This window comes from Somniosus microcephalus, chromosome 5 (genome assembly GCF_052327205.1).
Source record: "Somniosus microcephalus isolate GS21.2 chromosome 5, FLI_Smic_1.0, whole genome shotgun sequence".
Taxonomy (NCBI): Eukaryota; Metazoa; Chordata; class Chondrichthyes; order Squaliformes; family Somniosidae; genus Somniosus; species Somniosus microcephalus.
Window position 1 is genome coordinate 13,885,558 of NC_140991.1, and position 16,625 is coordinate 13,902,182.

At 49.1% G+C, this 16,625-nt stretch overlaps 1 protein-coding gene across 5 annotated transcripts in view; it reads right to left on the bottom strand.

Annotated features, from left to right (window-relative positions):
- LOC147116898 (uncharacterized) overlaps positions 1-16,625 on the bottom strand; it is a 347,723-nt gene that overhangs the window by 230,805 nt on the left and 100,293 nt on the right. For all 5 annotated transcript variants that reach the window (XM_085987340.1, XM_085987341.1, XM_085987339.1 and 2 more), the window contains exons 7-9: positions 15,470-15,685; positions 10,675-10,848; positions 2,368-2,559 (exon numbers count right to left, since the gene is read on the bottom strand). In XM_085987340.1, coding sequence (XP_085843466.1) covers positions 2,368-2,559; positions 10,675-10,848; positions 15,470-15,685 — 582 coding nt within the window. The remainder of the gene's footprint in view (positions 1-2,367; positions 2,560-10,674; positions 10,849-15,469; positions 15,686-16,625) is intronic.

The following is a 16,625-nucleotide window of genomic DNA, read 5'->3' on the forward strand; positions in this document are numbered from 1 at the left end:
ACAGGGATTTTGAATTTAATCTACTGGGGAACAGGGGCTAAGTGTAGGTCAGCAAGGACATGGATGATTGATTGAAAGAAACAAAAAGATACTTGTGCCAAAGTTTTGGACAATTTGTAGTTTATGGAGGTGGAGGATGGAAGGCCAACAAAGGAATTTATGAGAGAGTCGAGTCTAGAATTAACAAAGGCACATGTAAGGGTTTCAACAGCAGAGGGGATCAGGCAGAGATGCAGGTGGGTAGCTTTGGGGAGGTGGAAATAAGCATTCCTGATAGTGGATAGGATGTGAGTTTTAAATTTCTACTCAGGGTCAAACAGAAATGCAAAATTGTGAATAGACTGGTTCAGCTTGACACATGACCAGGAAAGGTATGGAATCAGTGATGAGGGAGCAGAGTTTGTGGTGGGGATTGAAGACAACGGCTTTGCTTTCTCCATGTTAAGCTGGAGGAAGCTACAACTCATTCAGGACTTGATATCTGATAGCTTGGAAGCAATCAAAAGGTGGAAGTAGAGCTGGGTATCACTAATGTACATGTGAAAGCTGACCTTGTGCCTGCAGATGATCTTGATGAGGGAAGGCATGTAGAGAAGGAAGAGGATGAGGGATAGATCCTTGTGGGGCCACAGAGGTGATGGTGCAGGAGCGGAAGAGATACCATTGCTGTGGATGTAGTGGATGCGTATGGATAGGTAGGAATGAACCATAGAAGTTGAACAATGGAAGAGAAGTGTTGGGAGAAGATGGCATTGCAAACTATATTAAATATTATGGAAAGTTTAAGAATGAGGAGGGATAAAACACCATGGTCACAGTCGCAAAGTATATAGTTTATGACTGCATAGGTTCATTTTCATGCTGCAAGAAAAGTGGAAGCCAGACTGGAGTGATATTTTCAAGAGAGATGGGCACAGAGCTGGGAGATGACAAGATGTTCAAGAACTTTAGGGAAGGATGATAGGATATTGGGTGATACTTGGAGGTGACAGATGGGGCAAGGGTAGGTTTTATAGGTAGATCATGATGACAGGAGTTTTAATGGATTCAGGAAGAGCACTCTTGCCTCTGAGTCATAAGGGCATGAGTTCAAGCCCAACTCTAGGATTTGAGCACATAAACATCCAAACAACAACAACTTTTATTTATATAGTCGCCTTTAACATAGTAAAACATTCCAAGTTGCTTCACAGGAGTGTGATCAGACAAAATTTGACACCAAGCCACAACAAGGTGGTCACAGTAATAGGTTTCAAGGAGGAGAGAGAGGTAGGGAGGCAGCGAGGTTTAGGGAGGGAATTCTAAAACTTAGGCAGCTGCTCCTGCTCTCTTTTGTCTTCCTTGCTGCTCCCCCTAATCCTCCAGCCCCGAAGGCAGCCCTGTGAGACCACCCATGACTGCAGCCAAACTACTGTATCTCTGATGGAGCCAACAATGCAACAGCAGTGATAAAACACACCAAGAAATGCCCAGAAGTTAACCACCAGCCTTAAATGATAAACCAGTAACTAACCTGTAAGTACTGCACAATCACTTTAAATAGCGCTGGTGCGGGATCCTTCCTGTCAGTTAGTGCCACGAGTTCAACAGGTGGCGAGTAACGCACTGAGGCATAACAAATATTGAAAAGTGGCCCTGCAAGAAGCGACCCTAATTTAATAATAAAATATTCTGCTCTTTGCGAACTCCGGACATGCATTCTTGCCACCGACGCATCCACCTTCATCAATATGGCGGGCATTGGGTGGACGAATTTCTACGCCCAGGTATTTTAGTGAGATGCATTTCAACTTTCCTTATTGGCTGTTCACTTTAACTACACTCAGTAATATTGGTACGGTAGTGTATTCGTTATGTTCCTGGAATAATCATCTGGAGTACGTGAGTTCAAATCCCAGCAAGGCAGTTTGAGCAGTTAGATTGACTTTAGAAAGGCCAGAAATAAAACAAAAAGCTGGTATCAGTGAAAGTGACCATGATGCTGTCGGACTACCATAAAAACCCAGCTAGGGATGGACAATTAATGACAGCTTGGCCAGCCACGCCCATATCCCCAAGAATGAATATAAAAAAAACTTAATGCCAGCAACCTATTCTCAGCCATTGCCACTGCCTCTTCAGAAATAGTCCAAAATTTAAGCTAGAACTATACGAGTTAACTTGCACTCTGTTTTCCTATCACTCCTTATCAAAAGATGCTTTGCATCCATTCAGTACCTCTCCATCCAATAGCCAAGCTAAAGCAGAGGTACTTTTCACCCTGTGTTGCAGTACATACCACACTACCAAGTACAAGCTCTCTGGGACACAGGATACAGCAAGCAACAAACAAAAGCTATCTTTGAGAAAGAGATGTCAGATACTTACCCCAATCTCCAGGCAGAGGTTCACCTAGTTTTTGCCGCCATTGCCTGGCACGCATCAAGCTGTATTCATTTTCAATCTTAAGGCGCTCCTCTTCAGGTATCCATGATTCTGCCACCTGCAGTCTGTTCAAATACGCTTGCTGGATACGGAGTGTTAACTGTTGGTGCCTAATCATTGCCTGAATTCTTCTGTCTGCAACAGACAGAAACAAATTCTTAAAGGTTGGGATTAATGTTCAAGAGAAACATCAGAAACAGATTCCACAAATATTTACTGAATTAGTGAAAAAGGATTAAGAAAGGCCAGAAAGACAAAAAGGAAGGTCCCAAAATCCCGGTGGATCGCACCTGATGGTGCCCTCCAGCACTGGCCTTGCTGGAGTTTGCAGAGTCAGGTGGGCACAAGTGCTTCTTCAGCTGCATCTCTGGCATCCGCCTGCCCATGACTGCCGGAAACTCCAGCACCCACCCCGCCGTGTGAGGGGTTGGCCAGGTCCCTCCCTTCCCCCAATTTTGCCCCCCAGCGAGGGAGCTGATCTGTACTTTTTTAAATGAAAATTTCTCAGGGGGTCCAGGCTGCTTGCCTGGTCTGGGCCCCACAAGTGGGACCGGTGCACTTCCACACATTGGGCTAACCAGCTGCTTCTACTACACTAGGTCCCATTGGAGCTTGAAGAGTGGTGTTAGAGATCAAATCCAAAATCTAATAAAAGGATAGAAGAAAATCTTTTTTACTCAGCGAGTGGTGAGGACCTGGAACTCGCTGCCGAAGGAAGTGGTGGAAGCGGAGATACTCAATGTTTTCAAGGGGAGACTGGATAGGCACTTGAGGGAAATAAACTTGCTACGGGGATAGAGCGGGGGAATGGAACGGACTGGATTGCTCTACAGAGAGCTGGCACGGACTTGATGGGCCAAATGGCCTCCTTCTGTGCCATTATAACTCTTAGGGCTGGATTTTGTCAATGGGGACGTGATGGAGGCGGGACTCCCACTTTTTGGGTTGTAGTCCCGCCTCCATCAACTTGTGGCCAACCCACGCTATTTTCCCTTGATTGACCTTGTTAAGCCTGCCCAGCGGGCTCAGCAGACCAATTAAGGAACAGTTACTGGTGACGTCAGTGATTGACATTTCATCTGTCAAGAGCTTTTGTGAAGCTGTCAAACACTGACAATCTGTCTTCTAACTTGAGTCCTTCTACTCAGACTCAGTTAGAGATCTCTCCAGACCAGAAAGCAGAATGCTGCAACTTTTGACAGTTCAGCGGCCATTCTGCTTTCTGTGCCGGTGAACTGAGGGACTCCCGAGAACTGAAGGAAGGAAGCCTGCAGGAGAAAGTAAAGGTAAGTTAAACTTATTAAAACACTTTACACTTACCTCACACACTTACCTCTGTACACATGCACCCATCACTCACCTGCACAACGGACATCTCGACCCCTCCAACCCCTTCAGACCGACGGTCCGCCTCGCTAACTTGGCGTGGTTCGGAGCCGTCGGGAAGCCCACACTTCAGGGCTAAAAATAGGCAGTTAATTGGCACTAATCCCCTTCCCGCCTCAGGGAGGCGGCTCCCAGTACAGGTCAGATACCCGCCTCCTGGGACATTGGCACGGAGGTGGGTTGGGGGCGGGATGGGTTCGTGCCCCCCGATTCTGCAATTTTCCCACCACTCCCGCCTCCAAACCCGCCTCCACGGGGCTTGGAAATTCGAGCCCATATGCCTCCTACACGCCTCCATTGATAAAATCCAGCCCTATGAATCCATTTGTAAGTAAAATAATCCATTTTATATTAAGCACCACAGGTAAAAACTAAAAGCCTGCAAATGTGGCTGACAGTGCAGTGTCTGTACAGAGGTCAGAAGCAGCTTGCATTCTAGGTCAGGTTATACATTGTTTATATTTAGAGATTAACTTATCTGTAACTAACCAACAACAACAAAAAATGTCCCAAGACGCATCTCAGGAGAGTTATCAGACAAAATGTGGCACCGAGGCACATTAGGAGATATTAGGACAGGTGACCAAAAGTTTAGTCAAAGAGGTAGGTTTTAAGAAGCATCTTATAGAAGAGAGAGAGAGGTAGAGAGGCGGAGAGGTTTAGGGAAGGAATTCAAGATCTTCAGGCCTAGACAGCTAAAGGCACGACTGCCAATGGAGGAGTGAAGGAAATCGGAGATGCATATGCGGCCACAATTGAAGGAATGCAGAATTCTCAGAGGGTTGTATGGCTGGTGGAGGTTACAGAGGTAGGGAGGTAATACATTCTATACCTTGCAAACCCTAAACAATAGCCTGCTAGCCTTGGGATGGACGTCAGAAAGAAAGCCTTAGGTGATAGATGTTAGAAACATAGAAACATAGAAACATAGAAGATAGGAGCAGGAGCAGGCCATTCGGCCCCTCGAGCCTGCTCCGCCATGCAATGAGATCATGGCTGATCATCCAAATTCAGTACCCTGTCCCTGCTTTCTCCCCATACCCCTTGATCCCTTTAGCCTTAAGACTAAAGAGAGCCTGAACTTCGTGATAAAGACTGATGAGAACTGGTGTAAAATGCATCAAGATCATGTGAAATAATGTAGTTAGAAAGATCTAAAAATTGCAAAATTGTAATGTGAGGTTAGATGAAGAAGAAGAGGGAGAGTGAGAGGTGAGAAGGTTGAGTATAACATGTGTTCCTCTACAGCAAAGCACCACTTGTAATCTGGTGTTGGCCATGAGAATATGTTCATGTAACCCTTAATAAACCTGCAAGGGTCCAGAAGGACTGCAAGTCTGTATATATTATTAGAAAAACACATTCTAACAGTGGGAACTCCTGACTTAGAGAGTCCCACCCCTGGCTCCTACCCCTTGCTATTATTTTCCTTGTAAGAGGTCAACTGAAGTTCCGTCCCTTACAGGGCAGTGAGGAAACTCCCAGAGATTGCAAAGGCATGTTGCAACCATGTCTCCACCATTTTCCTGAGAATCCTGCCAGTCTCTTACCAGAGTTATGGTGGGACACCAACAGAACCCCTCAGTAATTCGGCACTAAAAAATTTAACCTCAAGATATTTTGCCATTTTATTTCCTTTTTTAATAGTTCTGCACCAGTAGGTGGATAACCTATCCGAAGCCTTGCTTAGACAGAAACTAAACTTATGATATTATACTTTAAGAACTCAATGTCACCACCAAGAACTTCCAGCTCAGGTATAACATTTCTTAAAAATTCACTCTCGGGTTGTGGACATCGGTGGTAAGGCCGACAGTTAATGCCCATCTCTAATTGCCCTGATGGGCTTTCTTCTTGAACCGCTGCAATATCGTTTTGATAAACTAAGTGGCTTGCTGGGCCACTTCAGAGGGCAATTAAGGGTCAACCACAATGGTGTGGGACTGTAGTCACATATTGTCCAGAGTGAGTAAGGACGGAGGTTTTCTTCCCTAAAGAGTATTCGTGAATCTGGCTAGCTCCAGATGCCAATAAAAAGCATTCAAAGAATTACTGTTCCTGACTTCAACTTTACAAATTGCTGCATAGAAGGGAGTGGGCCCCAGCCCTCTGTCATATCCACTCTGGGATTTGACCTCTGATGACTATGTGGGGAACCATCTTATGTTTATTAAGGTGAATAAACTCTAATACGAGTTAACTTGTGGAACCAGGATTATTGAAGTAGGCATTAGACTAAAGGGAAATCTCTGGCCCCATGGGATAACTTTTCTCAAACCTTACAGTTCTCCCAACAGTTGCTAGAGTATAATACATTAGACACCTATCATTTGAGGCTTCTCCAACTGCAAACTCATTGTCACCTAATAGTTAAAAAGGGAAAAAATATAAATACTGTACCACTCAGGACAGCTGCAAACTTTTTATGGGAGGACAACTCAAAGGCCTAGAAATTCATTGTAGCCACTTTTGGGGCGGTAAAGTGGGGCGGCCGCTAAAGTTTGCGCCCGCCGCCAAATCGAGGCCACTTCTCCGATATTCATTAGCTTCACCCTAAGAGTTCGCTCGAGCGCTAAAACTGGTGTTGGACGCCTCTGTTTGGGCGCTAAGCCGGAGGTGCTGATCGATAGCACCGAGGCCGGGCGCAGCGCAGATGCGGCCATCTCGTGATTGACAGCAGACACCCTGGCGCTGGCCAGCTCTTAAGGGGGAAGGGTCGACTGTGTCTGCTGCCACGCCCTGGATAGTGGAGCCCTGCAGCTAGGCCTGAACACTGCTGCTGGACCCAAGTAGCGCCTGAAGCCATGGAGAAGGTCCGTGAACGTGCGCAGCGCTTCTCAGAGCGTGATCTGAGTGTGCTGGTTGGTGCTGTGGAGAAGAGGCACCATGTTTTGTACCCGCACAATGGCAAGAGGGCGCCGTTCCGCGTCTACAGGAGAGCCTGGAGGCATGTCGCCAGCAAGCTGTCAGCCAACAGCGAGGTCCCCAGGAGCGGTGTCCAATGCCGCAAAAAGTTTAATGACCTCACGCGGATTGTCAGGGTGAGTACCCTTTCCAGTGACCTCCTCATCCTTGCATGTGCACCTCACATTATGGGCAAAGGGACCTGAAAGCCCTAATGGCCAGCCCTCATCCAGCAGCGATGGCACAGGCATGAACATCAATTGCACAATCTGCACTTAACACACTGGCCAGGCTATTCCACCATGGGAGGCAGTGCACACAAGATCAGGGCGACACACTGGCCAGGCTATTCCACCATGGGAGGCAGTGCACACAAGATCAGGGCGACACACTGTACTTAGAGGCCATCCTTTCTCTTGCAGGCCAAGCTGGCAAATAATCGGAAGAGCCGGACTGCGACCGGGGGAGGCCGACCCCAGATCCAGCCGCTCACCGAGCTTCAACATCGCGTGGAGCGCATCATGGGTGCCCGGGTGATTGGCCCTCTTGCATGTGGAGATGCCGACCCTGTTCTGGCCACCAATGGTAAGGACATCCACGTTTGGACCTCTCTTGTCCCACTTGCGCATCAGATCTACATCCTTTGCCACTGTCCGACCAATGCGCTGAATGCCACCACTCATGCATCCCTTGCTGACGCCCTCTCCTCAGTCTAAAGCTACTCTTGTGCCTTCCTGCTTTCAGATGGTGAGGAGAAGGTCCCTGAACTTGCCAGTGACAGCCCCTCAGAAGAGGAGCAGGAGGAGGAGCAAGAGGAAGGCGGCCCATCAGGGGAACCCTCAGCCGCGGCCACCCAGGCCAATGTAGGGGACACGTCTTCCCTGGAGGGGAGCGTGGCGGAAGTTTCGAAGGGGAGGGGAGCTCATGGGACCTGCGGCCTGCAGAAACGCGGGAGGGGGGGTGGAAGCTCGGCGGCCTTCTCCCCAGAGGGGGGATGCGTCGGAGGGGAGTCCAATTGCTGGGCCCAGCGGCGAACAGCAACGCAGGAAGGGTCGGCCAGCTCGGCGGCCTTCTCCCCAGAGGGAGAGTCCGGCCCCCAGTCCGGAGATGGTCTTCGCCGAGGAGATGGAACGCCTCGAGGACTTGTCCGCGGACTCGGAGCGCCGGCACACGGAGCTCATGGCGGCAGTGGCACGGTTGCCTGAGGCCATCGAGTCCCTCTCTCGGAGTGTGACCGCGTTCGGGCCCTCAGAGGCCATTAGTCGGGCGGAATTCCGGGCAGATCAGGCAGCGAGTCGGGCGGAATTCGGGGCAGATCAGGCAGCGAGTCGGGCGGAATTCGGGGCAGCTCTGGCAGCGACTGGCCAGGTGATCAGTGGTGCCGTCCAGTCAATGGCTGCTCTGATGCGGTCAGTGAACAGGTCAACACGGGCACTCACTGCTGCCACACTCGCTGTGTCAGCTAGGCATCGCCAGGGCACCCGGCGCGCTGCAGCAGCACAGCGGTCTGTCCCTCGGCAGATCGGTGCGCATGCTGCAGTGCTGGCCCGGGCGAGTGCCAGTGTCTCAGGCGACCAGCGAGCGCCTGCCATCCGCCAGCTTGCCCGCATTCCTCCAGCCGCCACTGCCACTCCCCCAGTGGAGCTGGCAGGAGCTACTGCAGCGACTGATGCTGGCCAGCCACAGCTGCAGCATTCAACAGCCGACCGCTCGACGGCCAGACCTCGACTAGGCCGACCCCCAAGGGCATCTGCCGTCACGACATGTGCCCCTCAGGCGCCTGCCCCCAGCCTTGCAGCAGCCAATGGCCTTACTTTGAGGAGGAGCAGCAGGGCGGGCAGGGGCCACACAAAGATGGCCAAGGCATCGCCCTAGCGGGCCAAATAGTCGAATGTGTGGCCAGTTGTGTTTGTTTTTTGAGGCCGAGATTTGCATGTTTGTTTTTTGAAGGCCGATGATGTGATGTTTGTTTTTTACGAAGGCCGAGAATGACGGCCATTTTAGTTGCACTATTTTGTTAATCCTCTCCAAGTTGTGGGAGCGAGTAATTTGTTGGAGTGTTTTTTGGGGGTTTCGTCTGTTTTTGGTTTTCATGTGGGAAGGGAGCTGAGTTTGAACAATAAAGCATTTTATTTATTAACATTGTCCATGTTTGATCTTTGAAGTGTTTGTTGCCTTAACTGGCTGAGGGCTTGCGGAGCGGCTGCAATCATGTTCTTTCATTGGCACAAGCCATTCCCTGACAGGGGGCCTAGAAGTGACGTTCAATAAGCCGCCGACGGGTGGCCCTTGGACCTTGTGCCTCCCTCCTGGGCTGGTACTCCTCGTCCTCCTCCTCCTCATGCTCCTCCTGCTCCTCCTCCTGAGGTGGTGGTCCAACGTGAGGTGGCAGTGCCTGAGTCCTGCGGATAGCCAGGTTGTGCAGCATGCAGCAAACGACGACGAATTGAGAGACTCGATCCTGCGAATACTGGAGGGCTCCCCCGGTGCGATCGAGACAGCGGAACCGTTGCTTGAGGACGCCGATTGTTTGTTCTATGATGTTCCTAGTCGCTTGATGGCTCTCGTTGTATGCCTCTTCAGCAGGGGTCGTGGGCGCGCGGAGCGGGGTCATGAGCCAGGTACACAAAGGATAGCCTTTGTCCCCGATAAGCCATCCTCTTGGGGGAGGCTGTGCCTGGAACATGTCAGCCACAGTTGTCTGTCGCAGGATAAAGGCATCGTGGCTGCTGCCTGGAAAGCGGGCATTGACAGCTAGGATGCGCTGCCTGTGGTCACACAACAGCTGTACGTTGAGGGAATGGTAGCCCTTCCGGTTGCGGTAATCCTCGGCATGCTCAAGAGGTGCCCGCAAAGCCACATGCGTGCAGTCAATGGCGCCCTGCACCATGGGGAAGCCCGCTATTCTTGCAAATCCCACTGCACGCTGCTGCTGCTTGTCCAGGGTCATGGGGAAGGAGATGAATTGATGTCTGCTTGTGAAAAGGGCTTCTGTCACCTGGCGGATGCAGCAATGCACGGCGAACTGGGAGATGTTAGCGATGTCCCCAGCAGCGGATTGGAAGGAGCCGGTGGCATAGAAGTTGAGAGCCACCGTCACCTTCACTGCCACCGACAGAGACGTCCTGCGCATCAGCTGTGGCTGCAGATCTCTGTGAAGCAGCTGGCAGATGTCTGCAACGACCTCCCTTCTGAATCGCAGCCTCCTAACACACATCGTGGCAGACATGGTCAGATAGGAGGACTGCTGGCGGTATACCCTGGGTGGGTAAGGCCTCAGTTGGCGACGCCTGTTGCCCCCTCTGCGTCTAGCCAGGGCTGCCACTCTCTCACGGCGTCTGTAAGCCCTTCTGGCATAAGGCTGAAAGTCAGCGTTGGCACCCAATGCAGCCCCCATCATATGCTGGCAAACACTGAGCTCTCAATGAAGGCAAAGATAATTGCTAAGCTCTGGCCTGAGCCAAAAATACCTGTCCTAGTGTTGGTCCAAACCAGTAAGCTCTCCTCCTTGGTCTCTGTCCAAAAAACCGTGGCACAAGAGTGAATGCTGCAAAATGGCTGGCCTTTATAGTGCAGGGTAAGTGCCCTTTAATTAGCGCTCCCCGCGGCCCGGCTCGGCTGTGTACCATTCCACTTCACAGTCGTTAGGGCCGCCCAGCGCACAATGGGCCGGCGCGAGTGAAGTTCCGGTTTGGGGCGCACAAAGGGCGTTGCACTATTAAATGACGTCATGATCTGCGCGCGCAGCAGGGCGCGCGCTAAGACTTTGCGCCGGCGCTAAATGTGTCCTGAAGTTGGGGAGAGGTGCAGATCGCGCTGCACCTGGGCGATAAGCGCCTAGCGCTCGAGATCTACTCCTCCTAAGGCGCTAACGGCTGGCGCGCCCAACTGAATTTCTAGGCCAAAATCAAGCAAAAAATAAAAACTAACTTTGAAACAGAACTGGTTACAAGAACTTACCATCAGGAGACATCCCAGATCGAATGTCTTCAGTTGACTTCTCACGTTCCTCACGCCCAGCGATGAATCGAAATGCAATAAACCTATTATTCAGTGTTTCTAGCATTTCTTTAGGCATCCATGACTCTGCCACATGTAGCTTATGCATCATGATCCGTTCTTCAAGTTCCCTTTCTATAAAGGACAGAAATAAGATTAATGGTGTTTAGAAATAAGATTAATGATGTTAACTCATACTGGAACATTAACCCATATCATTAGATCAGGATACATACTGAACAACTTGTTTAATAAGATAGCAAAATACTGCAGATGCTGGAAATCCGTAATAACAACAGAAAATGCTGGAAAAACTCAGCAGGCCAGGCAACATCCGTGGGGAGAGAAATAGAGTCAACGTTTCAAGAGTCTTGACAAAGGGTTTCGACCTGAAACGTTGACTCCAATTCTCTCTCCACAGATGTCGCCTGGCCTGCTGAGTTTTTCCAGCAGTTTCTGTAACTAGTTTAATAAGCTTTTCTCTGAATTTTATTTTGTGATCAAAGAGGATGGACCATTCATGGGGACAATTCAATTCCACACATGGTATCCAGTGCCAGTGGTGAAGCATATAAGAGTAAATTCAGTGCAACTAGGCTCCCAGTGTGGAGCCTCGCTAGACAAAAGTGAATTATCAGAGAATAGGAGCTATGGTTGGATTTTTCTTCAATGTCCAGCTCAAATCAGGGAAAGAAGGCTTGCTGCACCCTCACTGACCCGATCTTAATTTCAGCTCCCATTTCCCCCAGCGAGACTGCCATTTTCTGCTCCTTCCCAGCCTGTCAGGGAAAATTGGGGAGGGGGAGGCTCTGAGTTTCTGATACATTGTTCACTCATGCTCATACCACTTTATTTTTATTCATTCATGGGATGCGGGCATCGCTGGCAATGCCAGCATTTAGTGCCCATCCCTAATTGCCCTTGAGAGGATGCTGGTGAGCCGCCTTCTTGAACCGCTACAGTCCGTGTGGTAAAGGTACTCCCACAATGCTGTTAAGTAGGGAGTTCCAGGATTTTGAACCAGCGTCGATGAAGGAACAGCAAAATATTTCCAAGTCAGGATGGTGTGTGATTCAGAGGAGTACTTGGAGGTGCTGGTGTTCCCATGCGCCTACTGTCCTTGTCCTTCTAGGTGGTAGAGTTCGTGGATTTGGAAGGTGCTGCCGAAGAAGCCTTGGCGAGTTGCTGCAGTGCATCTTGTAGATGGTACACACTGCAGCCACGATGCGCCAGTGGTGAAGGGAGTGAATGTTTAAGGTGGTGGATGGGGTACCAGTCAAGCGGGCTGCTTTGTCCTGGATGGTGTCAAGTTTCTTGAGTGTTGTTCGAAAGGCACTCTTCCAGGCAAGTGGAGAATATTCCATCACACTCCTAACTTGTGCCTTGTAGATGGTGGAAAGGCTTTGGGGAGTCAGGAGGTGAGTCACTCGCTGCAGAATACCCAGCCTCTGACCTGTTCTGGTAGCTACAGTATTTATGTGGCTGGGTCAATGAAGCTCCTGGTTAATGATAACCCCCAGGATATTGATGGTGGGGGATTCGGCAATGGTAATGCGGTTGAATGTCAAGGGGCGGTCGTTGGGCTCTCTCTTGTTGGAGATGGTCATTGCCTGGCACTTCTGTGGTGCGAATGTTGTGGAGCTTCCACTGCAGCACTCAGAGTTTTGGTGGAAGCTGCTTGTTCTGTAATTGAAGCTGTAATTTCTTTTTTTATTTGTTTATGGGATGTGGTCAGCATTTATTGCCCATCCCTAATTGCCCTTGAGAAGGTGATGGTGGTGTGCCGCCTACTTGAACCGCTGCAGTTCATGTGGTGATGGTACTCCCACAGTGCTGTTAGGGAGGGAGTTCCAGGATTTTGACCCAGCGACGATGAAGGATCGGCGATATACTTCTAAGTCAGGATGATGTGTGACTTGCAGAGGAACTTGGAGGTGGTGGTGTTCCCATGCACCTGCTGCCCATGTCTTACTAGTTAGAAGAAGTCGCTGGTTTGGGAGGTGCTTCCGAAGAAGCCTTGGCAAGTTGCTGCAGTGCATCTTGTAGATGGTATACACTGCAGCCACGGTATGTCAGTGGTAGAGGGGGTGAATGATTAAGGTGGTGGATGGGGTGCCAATCAAGCGGGCTGCTTTGTCCTGGATGGTGTCTAGCTTCTTGAGTGTTGTTGCAGCTGCAATCATCCAGGCAAGTGGAGAGTATTCCATCATACTACTTACTTGTGCCTTGTCGATGGTGGAAAGGCTTTGGGGAGTCAAGAGGTGAGACACTCACCGCAGAATACCTAGCCTCTGACCTGCTCTTGTTGCCACAGTATTTATATGGCTGGTCCAGTTAAGTTTCTGGTCAATGGTGACCCCCAGGATGTTGATGGTGGGGGATTCAGTGATGGTAATGCTGTTGAATGTCAAGGGGCAGTGGTTAGACTCTCGCTTGTTGGAGATAGCCATTGCCTTGCACTTCTGTCGCGCATGTTACCTGCCACTTATCAGCCCAAGCCTGAATGTTGTCCAGGTCTTGTTGCATGCGGGCATGGACTGCTTCATTATCTGAGGAGTTGTGAATGGCACTGAACACTGTGCAGTCATCAGCGAACATCCCCATTTCTGACCTTATGTTGGAGGGAAGGTCATTGATGAAGCAGCTGAAGATGGTTGGGCTAGGACACTGCCCTGAGGAACTCCTGCAGTGATGTCCTGGGGCTGTGATGATTGACCTTCAATCACCACAACCATCTTCCTTTGTGCTAGGTATGACTCCAGCCAGTGGAGAGTTTTTCCCCCGATTCCCCAGTTTTACTAGGGCTCCTTGATGCCACACTCGGTCAAATGCTGCCTTGATGTCAAGGGCAGTCACCCTCACCTCAGCCCTGGAATTCAGCTCTTTTGTCCATGTTTGGACCAAGGCTGTAATGAGATTGGGAGCAGAGTGGTCTTGGCAGAACCCAAACTGAGCATCAATAAGCAGGTTATTGGTAAGTAAGTGCTGCTTGATAGTACTGTTGATGACACCTTCCATCACTTTGCTGATGATTGAGGGTAGGCTGATGGGGCGGTAATTGGCCGGGTTGGATTTGTCCTGCTTTTTGTGGACAGGACATACCTGGACAGTTTTCCACATTGTCGAATAGATGCCAGTGTTGTATCTGTACTGGAACAGCCTGGCTAGAGGCGCGGCTAGTTCTGGAGCACAAGTCTTCAGCACAATAGCCGGGATGTTGTCAGGGCCCATAGCCTTTGCTGTATCCAGTACGCTGAGCTGTTTCTTGATATCACGTGGAGTGAATCGAATTGGCTGAAGACTGGCTTCTGTGAGGTGGGGACCTCAGGAGAAGGCCGATATGGATCATCCACTCGGCACTTCTGGCTGAAGATGGTTGCAAACGCTTTAGCCTTGTCTTTTTCACTCACATGCTGGGCTCCACCATCATTGAGGATGGGGATATTCATGGAGCCTCCTCCACCCGTTAGTTGTTTAATGGTCTACCACCATTCACGACTGGATGTGGCAGGACTGCAGAGCTTTGATCTGATCTGTTGATTGTGGGATCACTTAGCCCTGTCTATAGCATGCTGCTTCCGCTTTTTAGCATGCAGGTAGTCCTGTGTTGGATGAAGTCAAGTAGGTTTTTCCCTCGCGTTGGTTCTCTCACCACCTGTCGCAGGCCCAAACTGGCAGTTATATCCTTCAGGACTCGGTCAGTAGTGGTGCTACCGAGCCCCTCTTGGTGATGGACATTGAAGTCCCCCACCCAGTGTATATTCTGTGCCCTTGCTACTCTCAGTGCTTCTTCCAAATCATGTTCAACATGGCAGAGTACTGATTCATCAGCTGAGGGAGGGCCGTAGGTGGTAATCAGCAGGAGGTTTCCTTGACCATGCTTGACCTGAAGCCATGAGAATTCATGGGGTCTGGAGTCAATGTTGAGGACTCCCAGGGCCACTCCTTCCCGACTGTATACCACTGTGCCACCACCCCTGATGGGTCTGTCCTGCCGGTGGGACAGGACATACCCAGGGATGGTGATGGAGGAGTTTGGGACATTGACTGAAAGGTATGATTCTGTGAGTATGACTATGTCAGGCTGTTGCTTGACTAGTCTGTGGGACAACTCTCCCAATTTTGGCACAAGTCCCTAGATGTTAGTGAGGAGGATTTTGCTGGGTTGACTGGGCTGGGTGTGCTGTTGTTGTGTCCGTAGCCAGTGCCGAGTGGTCCGTCCAATTTCTTTCTTATTATTTTGTTTTGTAGCGGTCTGTTACAACTGAGTGGCTTCCAGGGCCATTTCAGAGGGCAGCTAAGAGTCAACCACATTGCTGCGGGTCTGGAGTCGCATAAAGAGCAGACCGGGTAAGGACGGCAGATTTCCTTCCCTAAAGGACATTAGTGAACCAGATGGGTTTTTACGACAATCCGATAGTTTCATGGTTACCATTACTGATACTAGCTTTTTTATTCCAGATTTATTTAATTAACTGAATTTAAGTTCCCCAGCTGCCGTGGTTGGATTTGAACTCACGTCTCTGGATCATTAGTCCAGGCCTCTGGATTACTAGCCCAGTGACATTACCACAACACTACTTTTAGCAGGAGCCTCATCAAGGGCCTGAATTATGGTGGGCGGGAATGGGGTCGGGTTGCTCGATATCTATATTTTAACCCCCCCCAGATGCCTTCAAGCTCTCTATGATTGAAAAGCACAATTCAAACATTGTAGCAAACTACAAACTAAACCAAACCAAGTGCAAACTCAAACCTTCATCAGACATTCCAGCAGCAGCAGTTGAGGCCTCTGCTTTCGCCAACTCATTCTCGCGGATAATTTGGTCACGAAGAATAAAGGTGTCGTGGTCAAGGTTTTTATGTGTTAGGCTAGGTAACCACTGTAGTGATAATTCAAGTTTTCTGGTATTCAGACGCTGGAGGTCTGATGCTAGTCTTCGGTTGATGGGTGCGTCCACAGCTTTCTTTTCTGTATAAAGAAATAGGATTTAATAAGATTTACTCTAAGTGAGAATGTTAACTGCTAACGTGGGGGTGTAATATCCCATGGGGGCGTGATCAGGAAGTTACATCATATATTATGCCAATTTGTGCGCTCATTTTGCCGATGTTAATTTACACCTAAATTGCCTGCCAATCTCATTAGCATACACCGTAAGATAGAAATCAGCGTAAACAGTCGTGGCCCAAGGAAAGCACTGAACTCGCACCACATATTCCTTCTTCAAGTATGAAATTTAAAGTTTCAAACCATCATTCATGCACATTAGGTGCAGGATGTTTAAGAATATGCAATCGTGGAAGCCTTTCCATTTTTAATATGACTTATATTGACGCCATAAAAATGTGTTGAAAGAAACAGAAAATGCAGTGCAAGTCTCAGTGAGGATCATTTTTTTTTAATTGCTTAAAAAGTCGCCATAAATCTCTGGAAAAATGACTGCTTCCTGCTGTGACTAAAACTTTGGGCATAAGTTTACATCATTTTAAACCGACTTATTTGCAGGAAATTCACGAGCCAAGGGAAAGCCTCACTCTGGCCACTATTATAGCAAAATTATAAAAGTATTCTATAATTTTACTAGAAATAGCAATAAGAAAACACCGTCTGCTTTGTTTACAATGGCACCAACACATTGCAACCAAAGGGAATTGGGGTTTCTGCTGAACTTCCACCAAAGTTACAACAGTGGAGTGGGAGAAGCTTTGAGGAAATTCCTGGTGTAAATGTTTGCATCAAAAAGAAGTAAAGGACATTACAGCAATTAACTTAAATGCCTAGGTACAAGGCACAAAGAAAGCACAGTATACCAGAAAAGTACTTGCAAAGTTATCTAAAGCTAGGAAGAGAAGATGGTGACCAGTTCAAAAAGACAACAGCCACCAGTCAACGACTTGCCACAAGTGTC